This window comes from Cervus canadensis, chromosome 5, assembly GCF_019320065.1.
Source record: "Cervus canadensis isolate Bull #8, Minnesota chromosome 5, ASM1932006v1, whole genome shotgun sequence".
Taxonomy (NCBI): domain Eukaryota; kingdom Metazoa; phylum Chordata; class Mammalia; order Artiodactyla; family Cervidae; genus Cervus; species Cervus canadensis.
In genome coordinates this window covers 101650657-101669026 of record NC_057390.1, presented here as the reverse complement: position 1 = coordinate 101669026, position 18370 = coordinate 101650657, and the positions used below count along the sequence as shown (strand labels likewise).

Below are 18370 nucleotides of genomic sequence, written 5' to 3'. Positions count from 1 at the left end.
GAATCTCTCCGGGACGAATGAGTCTGTGGTCCTTCTCTGGGTCCGACGGGTACTTCAAGGCCTCACCTGTGCTGTTGGGGAAACAAGCCTTGTGGAATTTGCCCATGTAGAACTCGAGGCCAATGATGGCGAACATGAGGATGGCGAAAAAGAGAAGCAGCCCAATCTGCAGGAGTGGAACCATGGCCTTCATGATGGACTTGAGCACCACCTGCAAACCTGGGCAGAGCAGGTGAAGCAGGCAGGTCAGGAGCACAGTGGGCAGGGCAGGGAGTGGGCTGGGGTATGGACAGAACAGCAAGAGCCTGGGTAGGCAGGGCTGAGAGTCCTGAGCAAAGTGTGGAGCAATGAGTGTTCCTGAGGCGAAAGGACAGAGCTGGGCCCTCAAAGCAGGGGACAGAGAGGGAGTGGTGGGGAAGCAGGACAGAACAGTGAGTGCCTACATGGGGTAGAGCTGAGCGTCCTTGAGGTGGGGGAGTGGACCGAGCAGAGTCCCAGTTAGAGGGAGGAAGAGTGTGTGGGGGTTTCAGTAGGTACTGACGAGAACTCAGTCTGTGGAGGGCTCAGGGTGGAGCAAAAGTGGAGAGGCCTGAGAGGAAAGAGGAGGAACACCTGGGAACTGAAAGCAGGGGATCCTGGGAACTAAGAGCAGGGGATGCTGGAAGGGAAGAGCAGAGGATCATGGGAACTAAGAGCAGGGGATTCTGGGAATGAAAAACAAGAGTTCCTGACAGACCCACTCCTGAGGGAAAGGAAAGCAGGGGGCTTACTCTTAAGGAGGGTTTTACCACTGACTGTAGGGCATGAGTATGTCCAGGCCAGGGGAGCAATCCCCACTTCCAGCCTTGAACTCGCTCCTGGGTACAGGCCTGAACCTCTTCCTGGCAGGGTCTTGGGGCAGTACAGAGAGCCGACCAGCGGTCTTCCCTGCAGCGGGCTCAGGTGACACAGCTCCAGGCCTGCCACCCGGACCCTGAAGGAAACCCAAACTTCCACTGGCCTGGAGGAACATGGGCCCAGGCGGTCACCACTCTCAAGGCAGCCTGGCCACCCTCTGCCCTCACATGGCCTCTTAAGCCGCCCAGTCCTGGAGCATGTCTTAACTGGGTCACAGGTCTCGACAGCCCTGCCTAGCCTGAGCCAGGACAGATGGCCTTCTGCAGCCTCTGAATGTATTCCCTGCCCCACCACCTTGGTTCGTCTCTCATCTGCCCTTTAACCCCAGGAAAAGAAGCAAAGAGCTGGAAATACAGCAAAGGGTGTGAGAGGAGCAAAGCTTCCATGTAGGAAGCTGGGTTACCCTCTAGTCTTTCAAGGAGATGGAAGAGACTGGAGAAGGGCCATTTCTGCCTTCTTCAAGCCTGGTTCCTTGGGGCTAAAGGTGGCAAGCTCAGAGTCACCAGAGGGTCCAGAGGTCAGGGCCCCACTGTGGCTGTGGCAGGGGTAGGGGACAAGGTCAGTGTCCAGGTAGGCTGGGCCTGATCGCTTTCGCCAGACTCACTTGGAATCCCAGACACCAGCTTCAGGGGCCTCAGCACACGCACAGCCCGCAGCGTTCGCAGGTCAAAGTCAGTGCCAGCGGTGGCGAGGATCCTGGCAGGAACAAAGACAAGCGGGAAGTGAGCGCATCTGCACGGCGCTGAGCGGAGGGCACGCCCCGCACCACCCATGTCCTGTCCGCCAAGAGCACTGACATCTTCATGCCCGGGTCCCCCACTGTCCAAGCACCAGAGTACCAGGCAGGGGAGGCCAGGAACTGAATTCAGACATCCTCGCCAGTAATGTTAGTGATGGTTTTACCAGCATGACCATCCTTCCGGGCATCACCCCTGAGGGAACATTTGGTCTCTGGTCCCTGGCCCGGCCTTGAATCTGTCCTTGAATTGAGTCCTAGCCTGAACTATGTCCCCAAGCAACCCCAGCTGCTCTCCAAGTTGCCTCATGAGCAGTGGTGATACTGAGAGCAGAAGAATGAGCTGGAGGGACTTCTGGACACAGGGCCACAGATGCCACGGGGCCTCCCCCCTTCCCACAGGAGAACACAGGAGTGAAGAGTGGAGAAGGTGAACGGAGGGTTCAGAAAACCCCATTAGCATAAAAGCATACCCCAATGTCTCCCATCTTAAAACAAAACAGAAAATTCCGTATCTGCCTCCTACCCCAGCAAACTTCTCTGCTCCCTTCACTCCAAAACTCATTCAAAGTGTCAATCCTTGGTCTCCCACTGTTGACTCTTCAGCCTCTCTTCAGCTTTGTCCAACTACATTCTCACTCCCACCATTCCACTAAAATGTTTTGTCAAGCCTTCTTGCCAATATCAATAGCTAAGTCTCCTATAAATGGTTTCTTCTCTTGCCCACTGGTCAACTCTCTCATTTTCTTCTTGACACTCCGGGAGTCCCTTTGTCAGCTTTGCCCCCTCTACCAGACTGAAAACTTGAATGCGTCAGGGCTCAAACCATACAGAATCCACCCAATAGCTTTGAATACTACTGAAAGCTTATTACTCCCTAATTTATATCTTTAACTCAAATCTGGAACTCTGGGTTCATATGTCCATCCATTTGCCTTTTTCAACATTTCCACTTGGATAGCAAAAAAAAAAAAAAAAGCATATCAAACATTAATAAAAGTAAAGAATACTTTTTAAAACTTTAATGCAAATATTAAAGTATGTATTATTTTTAAGTTCAGAGTTGTTACATGATGGCGACTAGAGAATTTTTTATTCTTTCTCCCAACCCTGCTCCTCCCACAGTGTCCCCCCCTCTCTGTGAATAGCACTAGTCAACTGTTACATAAGCCAGAACCAAGGCTTCCTACCTGACTCCTCTCTCTCTTACACTCCACATCCAATTCACGAACAATCCTGTTGACTCTACCTTTAAAAAGTCCTGGACTCTCAGTGAAAAAGCATTGTTGCCTGCCCCCCTGCCCCCAACTCTAGATACGCAGCAGTAAGGAATAACATTTGAGATGCAGCTGGGGTAAAATAACATGAAATGGTAGGGGGGAAAGAAAAGAAGAGCAACAAGAAAATCTATTCAAACCAAAATTCCATAGCACATGAGAAAATCCAATACTAAGAGGGATATTCAACTACTGGAAGATAGTAGCTAGAACTTTTGGAAAAAACAAACATTTATTTAAATAATATGAATAATAATCATACTCTAAGCTGGAGACATAGCTGGAGAGTATTAATGGTTTAGGAAACAGTACTAAGGAATCACTCACAAACAACAGAAAGACAAAGGAAAAAATGGAAGAAATGAAATGATACAGAGGTTAAACCATATACCTAACACACATCACATGTGGGTTCCAGAAAAAGAGAATAGAGGGAACATGGTGAAGAAGCAACACTTGAAGAGATAACAGATGAGAAATTTCCCGAATTAAAGACTTGATTTCTCAAATTTAAAGTGTATTAGGGGTACAATCAGATAAATAAAATACATCCAACTAGAAATGGTGTGAGTAACTACAGGATATCAAGCATAAAAAGAAAGCATTAAAGGCTACCAAAGAGAAAGATGAAATACCTAGGGGAGAAAAATGATAGTTAAATGAGAGAAAACATCACCTCAGGAAAAAAAAAGAGAGAAAGAGAGAGAAAATATGCTAGAAGACAACTAAGTAACACCTTCAAAAAGCAGCAGAAAAATAATTGACATCTTAGAACCTTATATCTAGCTAAACTGTGAATGAAGAGTGATGGCAAAATAAACATATTTTCATAGATTCAGTAAGTCATCACTCCGGATCCTTGGTAAAACAACACAGGAACTGAACCCAAAGGGAAAGCACAGTATATAAGAACAATGGTAGGTACAGAAAATAATTTTTAAGTAATTAATTAATCATTGATTTTTTAAATTATGATGTCCAATTTTTCACTATTTTCTACACACAAAACTAACAACCTAGGCAATAACAAAATTATTTACAGAAGGGGTTGTTCCACGTATAGTTGCATCAGATTATGTTATAGAGGTTAAACCACTCTTCACTGCATTAGGCCAGAAGATGGCATTTTCTGAAAAGGGCCAGTAGTAAATATTTAGACTTTGTGAGTCATAAGATCTCTGTTACAACCACTCAACTCTGCCATGTAGCATAAGAGATAACATGTAAATGAATGGACAAGACTGTGTTCCAATAAAATTCTATTTATAAGCACAGACTGCCAGGCAGTTGGGCTATAACTGTCTGTCCTCCGTGTTAAACAAATGTACGCGTGTGTGCGTGCTCATTCAGTCATGTCTGACTCTTTGCAACCCTACAAACTGTAGCCCACCAGGTTCCTCTGTCCATGGGACTTCCCAGACAAGAATACTGGAATGATTTGCCATTTCCTGCTCCTGGAGATTTTCCCAGCCTGGGGACTGAACCTGTGTCTCCTTCTTGGCAGGCGGATTCTACCACTGAGCCGCCTAGAGGCGCAGACTCATGTGCAGCGATGAATCTCCCTTTAAAATGTTCAGGGACTTTTCTGGCAGACCGGTGGGTAAGACTTCAGCTTCCAATGCAGAGGGCGCAGGTTCGACCTCTGGTCAGGGAGTTACGATTTTTGTGGCCAAAAAACCAAAGCATAAAGCAGAACCACATTGTAACAAATTCAATAAAGACTAAAAAATGGTCCACAACAAAAAAAATTGTAATAATAAATTTTTTTTAAATGTTAAGGATATCTAGTAAATGGATAGAAATACAGTCTATTTCAGAACCAGCTGGGGGGAGGGGGTGGTGTAGGGGGAAGGTGTGTAGGGAACAGATAATAAAGAACATTTAGTCAAATTACAGAAATCAGACAAAGACTCCTCAAAAAAGGCTAAGAAGGAATATAAAAAGAAAACATAAAATAAGACATTAGAATTAAGCCCAAATATATCATAAAATATATAAATGAATTTTAATTTCTTATTAAATCATAGACTATTAGAGTGGGGCTTTTGAAAGTCCAAACATATGCTACTTACAAAAGACATACCTGAAAACAATACAGAAATGTTGAAAATAAGAGATTTTAGAAAGAATATACTAAGTAAATGGTACAGGAAATGAAGCTGATATATAATACTAAAGAAAAAACATAATTTAAAGCAAAAACAATATTAACAATATTAAGAGTAAAGAGAAACATAATACATAATAATGAAAGCAAAATTATACCAAGGAATGCAATCATCATTAATTTTTATGCATCTAACATCATAAAATCAAAACAGAAAAAGGAAAAATGAAAACTCCTCCAACTTGGTGGAAGATTCTTGCAAAGCTCTCAAAAGAATCTGAAGGACTAAACACCAAAGTGCAATAATGCTGTGCACGATTACAACAGAATTAGCACCTTGATCATTTTATTGTTCTGTCTTCTATTCTTCCATATATTTCTTCATCTATCTATCTACCTATCAATCAACTAGAATCTATCTAGTTTTATATGAAAATGAGTTCCTAAAAAAATAGAAAATATATATTTTTAGAGTACACAAGAATAGCTTTGAAAATATGCTACATCACAAAAGAAGCCTCAGCAAATTTCAAAAAATTAGTGACTTTTAGTATTGCACCTCTGCAATTAAACTAATGCAATTAAATAATAATACAACAAATGCAAAGTGAAAATGCAAAGTGAACAATACAAAGAAATAGAGGAAAACACTAGAGTTGAAAAGACTAGCGATCTCTTCAAGAGAATTAGAGATACTATGGGAATATTTCAGGCAAAGTTGGCACAATAAAGGACAGAAACAGTATGGGCCTAACAGAAGCAGAACAGATTAAGAAGAGTGGCAAGAATACACAGAACTATACAAAAAAATATTTTAATGACCCAGATAACCACAATGGTGTGATCACTCATCTAGAGCCAGACATTCTGGAGTGTGAAGTCAAGTGGGCCTTAGGAAGCATCAAAGCTAGTGGTGGTGAGGGAAGTCCAGCTGAGCTATTTCAAATCCTGAAAGAGGATGCTGTGAAAGTGCTGCACTCAATATGCCAGCAAATTTGGAAAACTCAGCAGTGGCCACAGGACTGGGAAAGGTTAGTTTTCATTCCAATCCCAAAGAAAGGCAATGCCTAAGAATGTTCAAACTACCACACAATTGCACTCACTTCACATGCTGGCAAAGTAATGCTCAACATTCTCCAAGGTAGGCTTCAATAGTATACAAACCAAGAACTCCCAGATGTCCAAGCTGGATTTAGAAAAGGCAGAGGAACCAGAGATCAAATTGCCAACATCCGATGGATCACAGAGAAAACAAGAGAATTCCATAAAAACATCTACTTCTGCTTCACTAACTACACTAAAGCCTTGTGGATCACAACAAACTGAAATATTCTTAAAGAGACAGGAATACCAGACCACCTTACCCACCTCCTAAGAAACCTGTATGCAGGTCAAGAAGCAACAGTTAGAACAGGACATGGTTCAAAATTGAGAAAGGAGTACGTCAAGGCTGTATATTGTCACCCTGCTTATTTAACTTATATGTAGAGTATGTCATGAGAAATGCTGGGCTGGATAAAGCACAAGCTGGAATCAAGATTGCTGAGAGAAATAGCAATAACCTCAGATATGCAGATGACACCACCCTTATGGCAGAAGCACAGAGGAACTAAAGAGCCTCCTGATGAAGGTAAAAGAGGTGAGTGAAAAAGCTGGCTTAAAACTCAACATTCAAAAAACTAAGATCATGGCATCTGGTCCCATCACTTCAAGGCAAACACATGGGGAAACAATGGCAACAGTGACAGATTTTATTTTGGGGGGCTCCAAAATCACTGCAGACAATGACTGCAGCCATGAAATTAAAAGACACTTGTTCCTTAGAAAAGCTATGACAACCCTAGCCAGCATATTAAAAAGCAGAGACATTATTTTGCCAACAAGGGTCCATCTTGCCAAAGTTATGGTTCTTCCAGTAGTCATGTATGGATATGAGGAGCTGGACCATAAAGAAGACTGAGCAATGAAGAACTGATGCCTTTGAACTGTGGCATGGAGAAGACTCTTGAGAGTCCCTTGGACTGCAAGGAGATCAAATCAGTCAATCCTAAAAGAGATCAACCCTGAATATTCGAATATTGGAAGGACTGATGTTGAAGCTAAAGCTCCAATACTTTGGCCATATGATACGAAGAGCTGACTCATTAGAAAAGACCCTGATGCTGGGAAAGATTGAAGACAGGAGGAGAAGAGGATGACAGAGGATGAGATAGTTGGATGGAAAGACCGACTCAATAGACATGAGTTTGAGCAAGCTCTGGGAGATGGTGAAGGACAGGGAAGGCTGGCATGCTGCAGTCCGTAGGGTCCCAAAGAGTCAGACACAACTGAGTGACTGAACAACAACAAAGAATACTACTATAAAAACATATTTTAAAAGAAAACTTGCATTACAGAAAGCTTCAAAATGCACAACTAAATAACTCATTAATAAAAGAAGTAACAGTAGACATTACCAAATATTTAGACTCATCAACAACAAAAGCACTACATATTAAACATGTAGGGTTCAAGCAAAGTCATGCCTTAGGGAAAACTGAGAAACTTAATTGATTTTATTTTTCAAAGATTAAAAATTAATAAACAAGTATTGCTATGTCTCAAGAGTCTTAGAAAAGAATAGCAGAGTAAATTTAGAAAAAGTATAAGAATGGATATAATAGACATGGTGAAAATAAAAAACAGAGAAATAACAGAAAGCTGAGTCCTTGAAAGTTTGATAAAATGAACAGGCTTCTGGCCTGTTCAAGAATAATCAAGAAAAAGAGAGTGTGCACACGCATACATACACAGATACACACATAAACAAATACACATAGTGTATGCATGTGTGCACACATGTACACTCATATATGTGCATACATGTGTACACACATACACGTGCATATGAATGTATATACACACAGGGAACACAACTACAGACAGGAGAAGTTTTTAGAATCACAAGAGAATATTACTAATGATTTTATGCCAATAGAAGCTAAAACTTGGATGATATGGATATATCTCCCTGAAAGGCAAATTACCAAAAGTAACTGGAGTAGATAAATCTGAATAAACCATGAACAATTATATTAGTTTTCTATTCTGTAAAAACTTATCCCAAACCTAGTGACTTGGAACAGCACCCCTTTATCAGCTCACAGTTCTGTGAGCCAGAAGTCAGGCACATGTGGCTAAATTCTCTGCTGTGGGCCTCACGAGGCTGAGGTCGAGGGGCCAGCCAGCTGCATCCTCACTGGGAGGCTCAGATAGGGAAAGGGGCACTTTGCAGCGCCCCCAGCCCATCGGCAGAGCTTTCTCCCTTGCAGCAGGAACAGAGGCCCTTGCCTTGGAGCCATCCAGGCACTGCTTCGCCCTCGGAGGCCACTCTCAGGTCCCGCCACCTGCCTCCTCGACAGTCCCTCTCACACTCCTAACCAGTCTGACTCTAGCAAGAAAAGTCTCTTTAAAGGAATCATCTGATAAGGCCAGTCCCACCCAAATAATCTCCCTTTGGGTTAACTCAGAGGCAAACCTAATCATAACCTAATCGCAGGAGTGCTATCTCATCATACACGCAGGATCTACCCACAGTCAAGGGGAGATGACGCAGGCAGGGACCAGAGTCTTGGAGTTATCTTAGAATTTCTGCCTTCCAAAACCATTTAGAAGAATTACTTTGGATTCAGGTTTCCTTGTCAGAATATCAGATCCAGACAATTTTACGAGTGTGTCCCTACAAACATTCAGAGAAGAGATAATTCTACATTATACAAACTGTTTCAAGAACAAAAATACAAGAGAAGCTCCCAACTCATTTTATGATTAAAGTATAACCTTGATATCAAGACTGTAACTATAATTTAAAAAGATACATGCACCCCCAATATTCATAGCAGCATTATTCACAATAGCCAAGACATGGAAGCAACCTAAATATCCATCAACAGATGAATGAATAAAGAAGATGTTATATATTTAGACAATATAATATTACACAGCCATAAAAAGAATGAAATAATTCCATTCATAGCAACAAGGATGGACCAAGAGATTATCGTACTAAGTGAGGTAAACTAAATAGAGAAATACAAATATCATATGATGTCACTTAGACGTGGAATCTTAAAAAATGATACAAATGAACTTTTATGCAAAACAGAAATAGACTCACAGACATAGAAAACAAACTTATGGTTACCAAAAGGGAAAGAGGGGGGAAGGAAAAATTAAGAGTTTGGGATTAACATATATACACGATTACATATAAAATAGATAACCAACAAAGACCTACTGCTTAGCACAGCATACTATACTTAGTATTTTTTAATAACCTATAAGGGAAAAGATTCTGAAAAAAATAGACATGCCTGTATGTATAACTGAGTCACTTTGCCACACGCCTGAAACTTACACAACATTGTAAATCAACTAAACTTCAATTTTAAAAAAATAAAAAATTTTTAAAGATTGGAAAAGGACAAGAAAAATTTATACACATCTCAGTTATGAACACAAATTTTAAATATCAGAGTAAATAAAATTCATAGGTACATATTTTAAGAGCGTAAGCGTATAATGACCAAATGAGCTGTCATGAGAATAACTGAATAGTAGAATACCTATTAATGCAGTCCACCACACTAAAAATAAAAATCATACAATCACATCAAAATTTTCAGAAAAATTATTTGATAAAATTTCAGTGTCACAGCAGAGGGAGCTCAGCCTGGTGCTCTGTGACAATGCGGAGGGGAGGGTGGGGTGAGGCTGACAGGGAGGCGTGTGTACTTCTGACTGATTCACGATGGCGCACAGCAGAGGCCAACACAGCACTGTTAAGCCATTATCCTCCAGTTAAAAACTTTTGAAATAGTGAAAATTTTTCAGTATCATTCATGTTAAAAAGAATTACAATTAGGAAATTCCTTAAAATGACAATGTGTGCTGTGCCTAATCACCAGTCATGTCCCATTCTTTGCAACCACCTGGATTGCAGCCCACCAGGCTCCTCTGTCCATTCTGGATTCTCCAATCAAGAATACTGGAGTGGGTTGCCATGCCTTCCAACAGGAGATCTTCCTGACCCAAGGACCGAAACCAGGTCTCCCACATTGCAGGTGGATTCTTTATCCACTGAGCCATCAGGAAAGCCCAAAATGACAACAGGTGTCTAATAAAAACCATGAGGAGGATTTCTGCTTACATTCAGGGATAACACAAAAATACCATTTATATTATACAGAGGTCCTAGCCAAGGTAAAAAGACACAAAACAGAAATAAAATATATAACTTTAGGAAGGAGGAAACAAACTGCCTTATTCACAGAGACTGTGATTTCTACATAGAAAATCTAAAAGCATAAACAGCACAGAAAAACTATTAGAACCTAATGTTTAGGAGGGTTATGAAATACCAAATACATATACAAAAATAAATTATTTTCATTTATAATTAGAAAATAGAAATTTTAAAAGCTCTTATTCTAATGGATATGGGACTCCTTTCTGGGTAACAAAAATGCTCTACAATTAGTGGTGACGGCTGCGCACCTCTATGACTATACTGAGAATCACTGAATTGTATACTTTAAAAGTATGAATTTTATGGCATGTGAAGTACATCTCGATAAAGCTGCCATAAAAATACTGTTTAAAATAGCAACAAAATCTACAAAGTATCTAGGAATAGGCTCAATAAAATAAATGTAATATCTTGATAATAAAAGTCCTAAAACATTCTTGAAGAACAAAGGGATAATAGAGATGAACCATATTAATAGATGAGACAATTTGACATCTTTAGATGTCCCTTTCCCAGAATTAATCTACAAATTCAATGAAATCCCAAAAAAAACATGAGATTTTATGTGTAGAAAATCATAATTTGTAGAAAATCCACCAAAAATTACCAGAACTAATGAACTCAGCAAAGTTTTAAGATATGAAGTCAACACAAAAAATAGGTTGTATGCTGTACACTTAAAATGAACAACTTAAAAGGAAATTTTTTTAAATCCATTTACAACAGCACCAAAAAGAATAAAATACTTAGGAATAAAATTAACTAAGGAGGTGAAAGACACTAAGAACTACAAAACAATAGTGAAGAAAATTAAAGAACACTAAACAAAGACATCCCATATTCATCAGGACTTCCCTGGTGGTCACCTCCCAACACAGGGGACTTGAGTTCACTCCCTGGTCGGGGAACTAAGGTCCCACATACTGTGCAATGCAGCCACTGGGCCCGTGCACTCTGGAGCCTACACGAAGCTAGAGGAGCCTGCGACTTAACCGAGAGCCTGTGGGCAGCGACAGAAGCACCTGCAGGCCCCAACGAACATCCTGCGTGCCACACCTAAGACCCAATGCTGCCAAATAAACAAACCTATTCTTAAGAAAGGGAAAAAGACATCCCTGTTCATAAATTGGAAAACAATATTGTTAAGATGTCAATACCCAAAGCAACATAGCAAACCCTATCAAAGTTCCAATGACATTCTTTGAAGAAACAAAAAAACTCATCCTAGAATTTATATGGACTCTCAAGGGACTCTGGGTAGCCAAAACAATAGAATAATAACCCAAAAACAAATCCTTATATACACAGTCAATCGATTTTCAAAAAGAATACCAAGACCATTCAGTCTGGAAAAGACAAGTCTCTTCACCAAATTGTGCTGGATATCCTCCTGCAAAAAATTAAGTTGGACCTGTATCTTATGCAATATATAAAAAGCAACTCAAAATGGATCAAAGATCTAAATGTAATACCTTAATCTGTAACATTCAGAAGAAAATATAGGAGAAAATCTTTATGACATTGAATTTGGCAATGATTTCTTGGAAATGACACCAAAAGCCTGAGCAATTAAAAAAACACAAAAAATTGGACTTCATAAAATTTAATACTTTTGTACATCAAAGGAGTGAAAAGACAAGATACAGAATGGGGTGAAATATTCACAAATCATTTATCTAATCAGAGATTAATATCTGGAATATATTAAGAACTCCTACAACTCAACAACAAAAAAATACTCAATTTAAAAATAGGCAAAGGACTTGAATGGCTATTTCGTCAAAAAAGAGATATACAAGTGCCCATTAAGCACATGAAAAGGTGCTTAACATCACTAGTTATTAGGGAAATGCAAATCAAAACTATAATAAGATACCAATTACACCCATTAGGATGACTACTACTAAAAAAAATAAAAAGACAACAGTGTTGGGTAGGATGTGCAGAAACTAGAACCCTTGTGAATTATTGATGGAAATGTAAAATGGTGCAGCCACTGTGGAAAACACTGTGGTGATTCCTCAAGAAGTTGAAAATAGAATTACCATATGATCCAGCAGTTCCACTCCTGGGTATAACCCAAAAGAACTGAAACAGGGTCTTAAAGGGACTTATTTGTTACACCCAGAATCACAACAGCGTTATTCACAAGAGCTGAAACATGAAAGGAACTCATGTCCTCATTGGATGAATAGAGAAGCAAATATGTTATATACACATGCTGAAATATTATTCAGCCTTAAAAAGGAAGGAAATTCTAATATAATGCAACTTAGGTGAACCTTGAAGATACTATGCTAAGGAAAATAAGCCAATCACAAAAAGACAAATACTGCAGGACTCCACTTTAATGACATACTTAGAGTAGTGAAAACCATAGAGACAGAAAGTAGAATCGTGGCTGTCAGGGTCTGCAGGGGGGGAGAGATGGGGCTTCTTTAATGAGGACAGAGCTTCACCTTCTCAAGATGAAAAAACTCTGGAGATGGCTGGAGGTTACGGCTGCTCAATAAAATGAATAAGTTTAATACCACTGAACTACATACTTAAAAATGAATAATATGGTCAATTTTATGTTATGTGTATTTTGTCATGATTTCTTAAATTGTCAAATAAAAGTAGGCCTAAGTGCAAAAAGCAAACTTTAAAACTTTGGAAAAACAAAACAAAATCATGTTGTAACATATCTACAACTATGAGGTAGGGAAGGATTTCTAAAGAACACATAACAATGGCAAAGCATAAAGTGGTACACTGATAAATCTGACTATAATAAAATTTATACTACAAAAGATACAGAGAAAGTGAAAAGAAAATGTTTGCAATGAAAAAAACTGACAGAGAACTGGTTTCCAAAATATATAAAGAATTCCTATAAATTCATATGAAAAATACAAATCACCTATGAGAAAAATAAGCAAATAACAAAAGAGAAAAGATGTTCAAAACCGCTGCCAGTCAGGGGAATTCAAATTAAACTAACAGAGATATCATTTCACATCCTCCACTTAGCAAATAGTGTTAAGCTGGTGATGCCAAGCAACAGCTCAGCTGGCAGAAGAGAAAACTGTAGAATCATTAGGGAGAGCATGTGGCCACTTCTAGATAATTTTTAAATGAAGATACAGACTAGACTTGCCACACAAATGTTTGCAGAAATGTATACAGGCATGTTCGTTGCATCACTTGTCTGTAATAATGAAAAACAGGAATCACCTACTGCTTATCACACAAAGACAGAAAACATTGGTGATGGAGCATGACTGTAGTGAAATGCGATGAGCACATAAAATTAAGTAAACTACATGTATTAACATGAAAATGCCTAAAGCAATGTGAAGGGGTAAAAAGGCAAGCTGTGAAACAATTATATATCTATGCATAAACACATATATACACTCATACAATTAAAACCACACAAACAAGACTGCATGTTATTTATGGATATGGACACATTTAGTAAAAGCTGGAATTCTCTCTTCAATCCACACACACACATGCACTGGATAATGAACACAGATCTGTTGTTTCCATCGGAAGGTAAAATGAAGGACAGATAAAGAGAAGAGATTTTGGTTGAGGGATTATAATCAGAAGACTTCAGTTGTATCTGTAATGCTTTATTTCTCTAAGAGAAATCTCTGAAGCTAGGTGCCAACTTACAGGGAGATGCGAGGGAGGGGAACACACACTTTAAAACAACACATGGGCGAGCTACCCTCAGAAGACATGAACAATCTGCCAGAGAAGGGCGGTGGGGCAGCGCCACAGCCATTCCCAGGAGGAGATAAGCCACGCAGAAGGAAAAGCCATCTCTCCTTGGCCTGTGGCCTCCTGTCTCCCAGGCATCAGGACACACGGGGTCATCACAACCCAGACATGTCAGAAAAATGACCTGAGGATCAGGCTGCCAGGACACGTGCGCCACACAAACTGGCGTTGCCAGGTCAGTGCTGTCACGGCCTGTGAGACAGGAAAACAGCTCTTTGTTTTTTAAGAGCTCTAAGGTTTTCAGACCCAGGCAAGAATGTCCATGATATGAAGAAACGCAAGAACACAAAATCTACCCAAATGATGTAAGCAGCCCGGTGGAGTAATCACAACCCAACTGCAGCCTGAGAGCCTGTGTGAGAGGCCCTGCCTTGGGCTTCGGTGCTACGGGAGGGTCTGTCCTCAACCGCAGGGAAAGTTCCCTGCAAAGGCAGCATGGCCACAGGGGACGGAAATTCAGCCTTGTTCATTCTGAGATGACAGCTTCCTCAGTGGATCAGCAATGCGGAACTCCCAGGGAGAATCAGAAATGTTTATGGAAATCAAATTTTCTGCATTATTATTACAGTATTAGGATTAAAAGAACTTATCAGAACGTATCAACATGCTAAACGGGGTTGAGTTTAGCATCACATTAGCCCTGTGATTCTAATTTTTTAAGTGTAATGGGAAAATTGATTTAGATGTGTGATTTCAAGTTGAAAACTTCATAAGTTTCTAAAAAGTATTGAAACATTTAAGCAAATGTATGATTCTCTATATTTACAGTCTAATATGCTGGATATACAATACTTAGGAAGATCAAGTTAGAATAAATTTATAAATGAAATATTAAATGCTTTACATTAACTAAGCATATGAAATGGAATAAAAAGCCCACTTAGAGTCTCCTTGAAAGTAATTGTTAAAAATTGCAAAATGTGTCATTTGTGTTTCCTTATTAATTTTTTGTTTTGATGATCTGTCCATTGGTGTAAGTGTGTAAAAAAAGTCTCCTACTATTATTGTGCTACAGTCAAATTCTCCTTTTATGTCTATTAGTGTTTGTCTTATGTATTGAGGTGTTCCTATGTGAAGTGCATAGATATTTACAATTGTTATGTCTTCCTCTTAGATTGATCCCTTGATCATTATGTAGTGTCCCTCTTTATCTCTTGTAATATATTTTAAGGTCTATTTTATCTGATATGAGGATTGCTACTCCAGCTTTCTTTTGATTTCCAATTGCATGGAATACATTTTTCCATCCTCTCACTTTCAGTCTCTATGTGTCTTTAGGTCTAAAGTCAGTTTCTTGTAGACAGCATATATATGGGTCCTGTTTTTTTATCTATTCAGCCAATCTGTGTCTTTTGGCTGGAGCATGTAATTCATTTACATATAAAGTAATTATTGCTAAATATGCTCCTATTGCCATTTTCTTGCCCTCAGTCAACAAAAAAGTCTGAAATGCAGTACTTGGTGCAATCTCAAAAATGACAGAATGATCTCTGTTCATTTCCAAGGCAAACCATTCAATATCACAGTAATCCAAGTCTATGCCCCAATCATTAATGCCAAAGAAGTTGAAGTTGAATAGTTGTATGAAGACCTACAAGACCTAGAATTAATACCAAAGAAAGATGTCCTTTTCATCATATGAGACTGGAATGCAAAAGTAGGAAATCAAGAGATACCTGGAGTAACAGGCAAGTTTGGCCTTGGAGTACAAAATGAAGCAAGGCAAAGGCTAACAGAGTTTTGCCAAGAGAACACACTGGTCATAGCAAACACCCTCTTCCAACAACACAAGAGAAGACTCTACACATGGATATCACCAGATGGTCAATATTGGAATCAGACTGATTATATTCTTCACAGCCTAAGATGGAGAAGCTCTACACAGTCAGCAAAAACAAGGCTGAGAGCTGGCTCAGATAATAAACTCCTTATTGCCAAATGCAGAATTAAGTTGAAGAAAGTAGGGAAAACCACTAGACTATTCAGTTACGACCTAAGTCAAATCCCTTACGATTATACAGTGGAAGTGACAAGAGATTCAAGGGACTAGCTCTGATAGACAGAGAGCCTGAAGAACTAGGGACGGAGGCTCGTGACTGTACAGGAGGCCACGATCAAGACCATTCGCAAGAAAAAGAAATGCCAAAAGGCAAATGGTTGTCTGAGGAGGCCTTACAAATAGCTAAGAAAAGAAGAGAAGTGAAAGTAAAAGAAGAGAAAAGGAAAGATATATCCATTTGAATGCAGAGTTGCAAAGAATAGCAAGGAGAGATAAGACAACCTTCCTAAGTGATCAATCCAAAGAAATAGAGGAAAACAATAGAATGGGAAAGACTAGAGATCTCTTCAAGAAAATTAGAGATACAAAGGGAATATTTCATGCAAAGATGGGCACAATAAAGGACAGAAGTGATATGGATCTAACAGAAGCAAAAGATATAAAGAAGTGGTGGCAAGAATAAACAGAAGAACTATACAAAAAATATCTTCATGACCCAGATAACCGTGATGGTTTGATCACTCACCTAGAGCCAGACATGGCTCTAGGAGTACATGGAGTGCAAAGTCAAGTGGGCCTTAGGAAGCATCACTATGAACAAAGCTAGTGGAGGTGATGGAATTCCAGCTGAGCTATTTCAAATCCTAAAAGAGGATGCTGTGAAAGTGCTGCACTCAATATGCCAGCAAATTTGGAAAACTCAACAGTGGTCACAGGACTAGAAAAGGTCAGTTTTCATTCCAATCCCAAAGAAGGGCAATGCCAAAGAATGCTCACACTACCACACAATTGCCCTCATCTCACATGCTAGCAAAGTAATGCTCAAAATTCTCCAAGCCGGGCTTCAACAGTATGTGAACCATGAACTTCCAGATGTTCAAGCTGGATTTAGAAAAGGCAGAGAAACCAGAGATCAAATTGCCAACAAGCATTGGATCATAGAAAAGGCAAGAGAGTTCCAGAAAAACATCTACTTCTGCTTCATTGACTACACTAAACCCTTTGACTGTGTGGATCACAACAAACTGTGGGACATTCTGAAAGAGATGGGAATACCAGACCACCTTACCTGCCTCCTGAGAAATCTGTGTGCAGGTCAAGAAGCAACAGTTAGAACCAGACATGGAACAACGACTGGTTCAAAATTGGGAAAGAAGCATATCAAGGCTGTATATTGTCACCCTGCTAATTTAACTTATATGCCCAGAACATCATGCAAAATGCAGGGCTGGATGAAGCACAAGCTGGAATCAAGATTGCTGGGAGAAACATCAATAACCTCAGATATGCAGAGGACACCACCCTTATGGCAGGAAGAGAAGAGGAACTAAAGAGCCTCTTGATGAAAGTGAAAGAGGAGAGTGAAAAAGCTGGCTTAAAACTCAAAATTCAGAAAACTAAGATCATAGCATCTGGTCCCTTCACTTCATGGCAGATAGATGGGGAAACAATGGCAAAAGTGACAGACTTTATTTTCTTGGGCTCCAAAATCACTGCAGACGGTGACTGAAGCCATGAAATTAAAAGACGCTTGCTCCGTGGAAGAAAAGCTATGACCAACCTAGACGGTGTATCAAAGAGCAGAGCCATTACTTTGCCAACAAAGGTCCATCTAGTCAAAGCTATGGTTTTTCCAGTAGTCATGTATGGATGTGCGAGTTGGACTATAAAGAAAGCTGAGCACTGAAGAATTGATGCTTTTGAACTGTGGTGTTGGAGAAGACTCTTGAGAGTTCCTTGGACTGCAAGGAGATCCAACCAGTCCATCCTAAAGGAAATCAGTCCTGAATATTCATTGGAAGGACTGATGGTGAAGCTGAAGCTCCAATACTTTGGCCACCTCATGTGAAAAACTGACTCATTTGAAAAGACTCTGATGCTGGGAAAGATTGAAGCCAGGAGAAGGGGACAATAGAGGATTAGGTGGTTGGGTGGCATCACTATTCAATGGACATGAGTTTGAGCAAGCTCTGGGAATTGGTGAAGGACAGGGAAGAGTGGTGTGCTGCAGTCCATGGGGTCACAAAGAGGCAGACACAACTGAGTGACTGAACTGAACTGAAAGTAAATTGCCACTTTCTGACTGAAAGTGAATTACCACTTTCTTAATTGTTTGGCATTTGTTTTTGTATATTTTTCTCTTCTCTTGTGTTTCCTACTATATAAGTCCCTTTAAGATTTGTTTTAAAGCTGGTTTGGTGGTATTAAATTCTCTTTACTTTTGCTTGTCTGTAAAGCTTTTGATATCTCCAACAATTTTGAATGAGATCATTGCCAGGTAGAGTAATCTTGGTTG

The 18370-nt window shown here is 39.9% G+C and overlaps 1 protein-coding gene across 9 annotated transcripts in view; it reads right to left on the bottom strand.

Annotated features, from left to right (window-relative positions):
* Positions 1-18370, bottom strand: part of CACNA1B (calcium voltage-gated channel subunit alpha1 B) — a 205581-nt gene that overhangs the window by 156632 nt on the left and 30579 nt on the right. For 8 of the 9 annotated variants that reach the window (XM_043470327.1, XM_043470320.1, XM_043470322.1 and 5 more), the window contains exons 4-5: positions 1502-1593; positions 67-219 (exon numbers count right to left, since the gene is read on the bottom strand). In XM_043470327.1, coding sequence (XP_043326262.1) covers positions 67-219; positions 1502-1593 — 245 coding nt within the window. The remainder of the gene's footprint in view (positions 1-66; positions 220-1501; positions 1594-18370) is intronic. The other variant, XM_043470328.1, reaches the window with a different exon arrangement.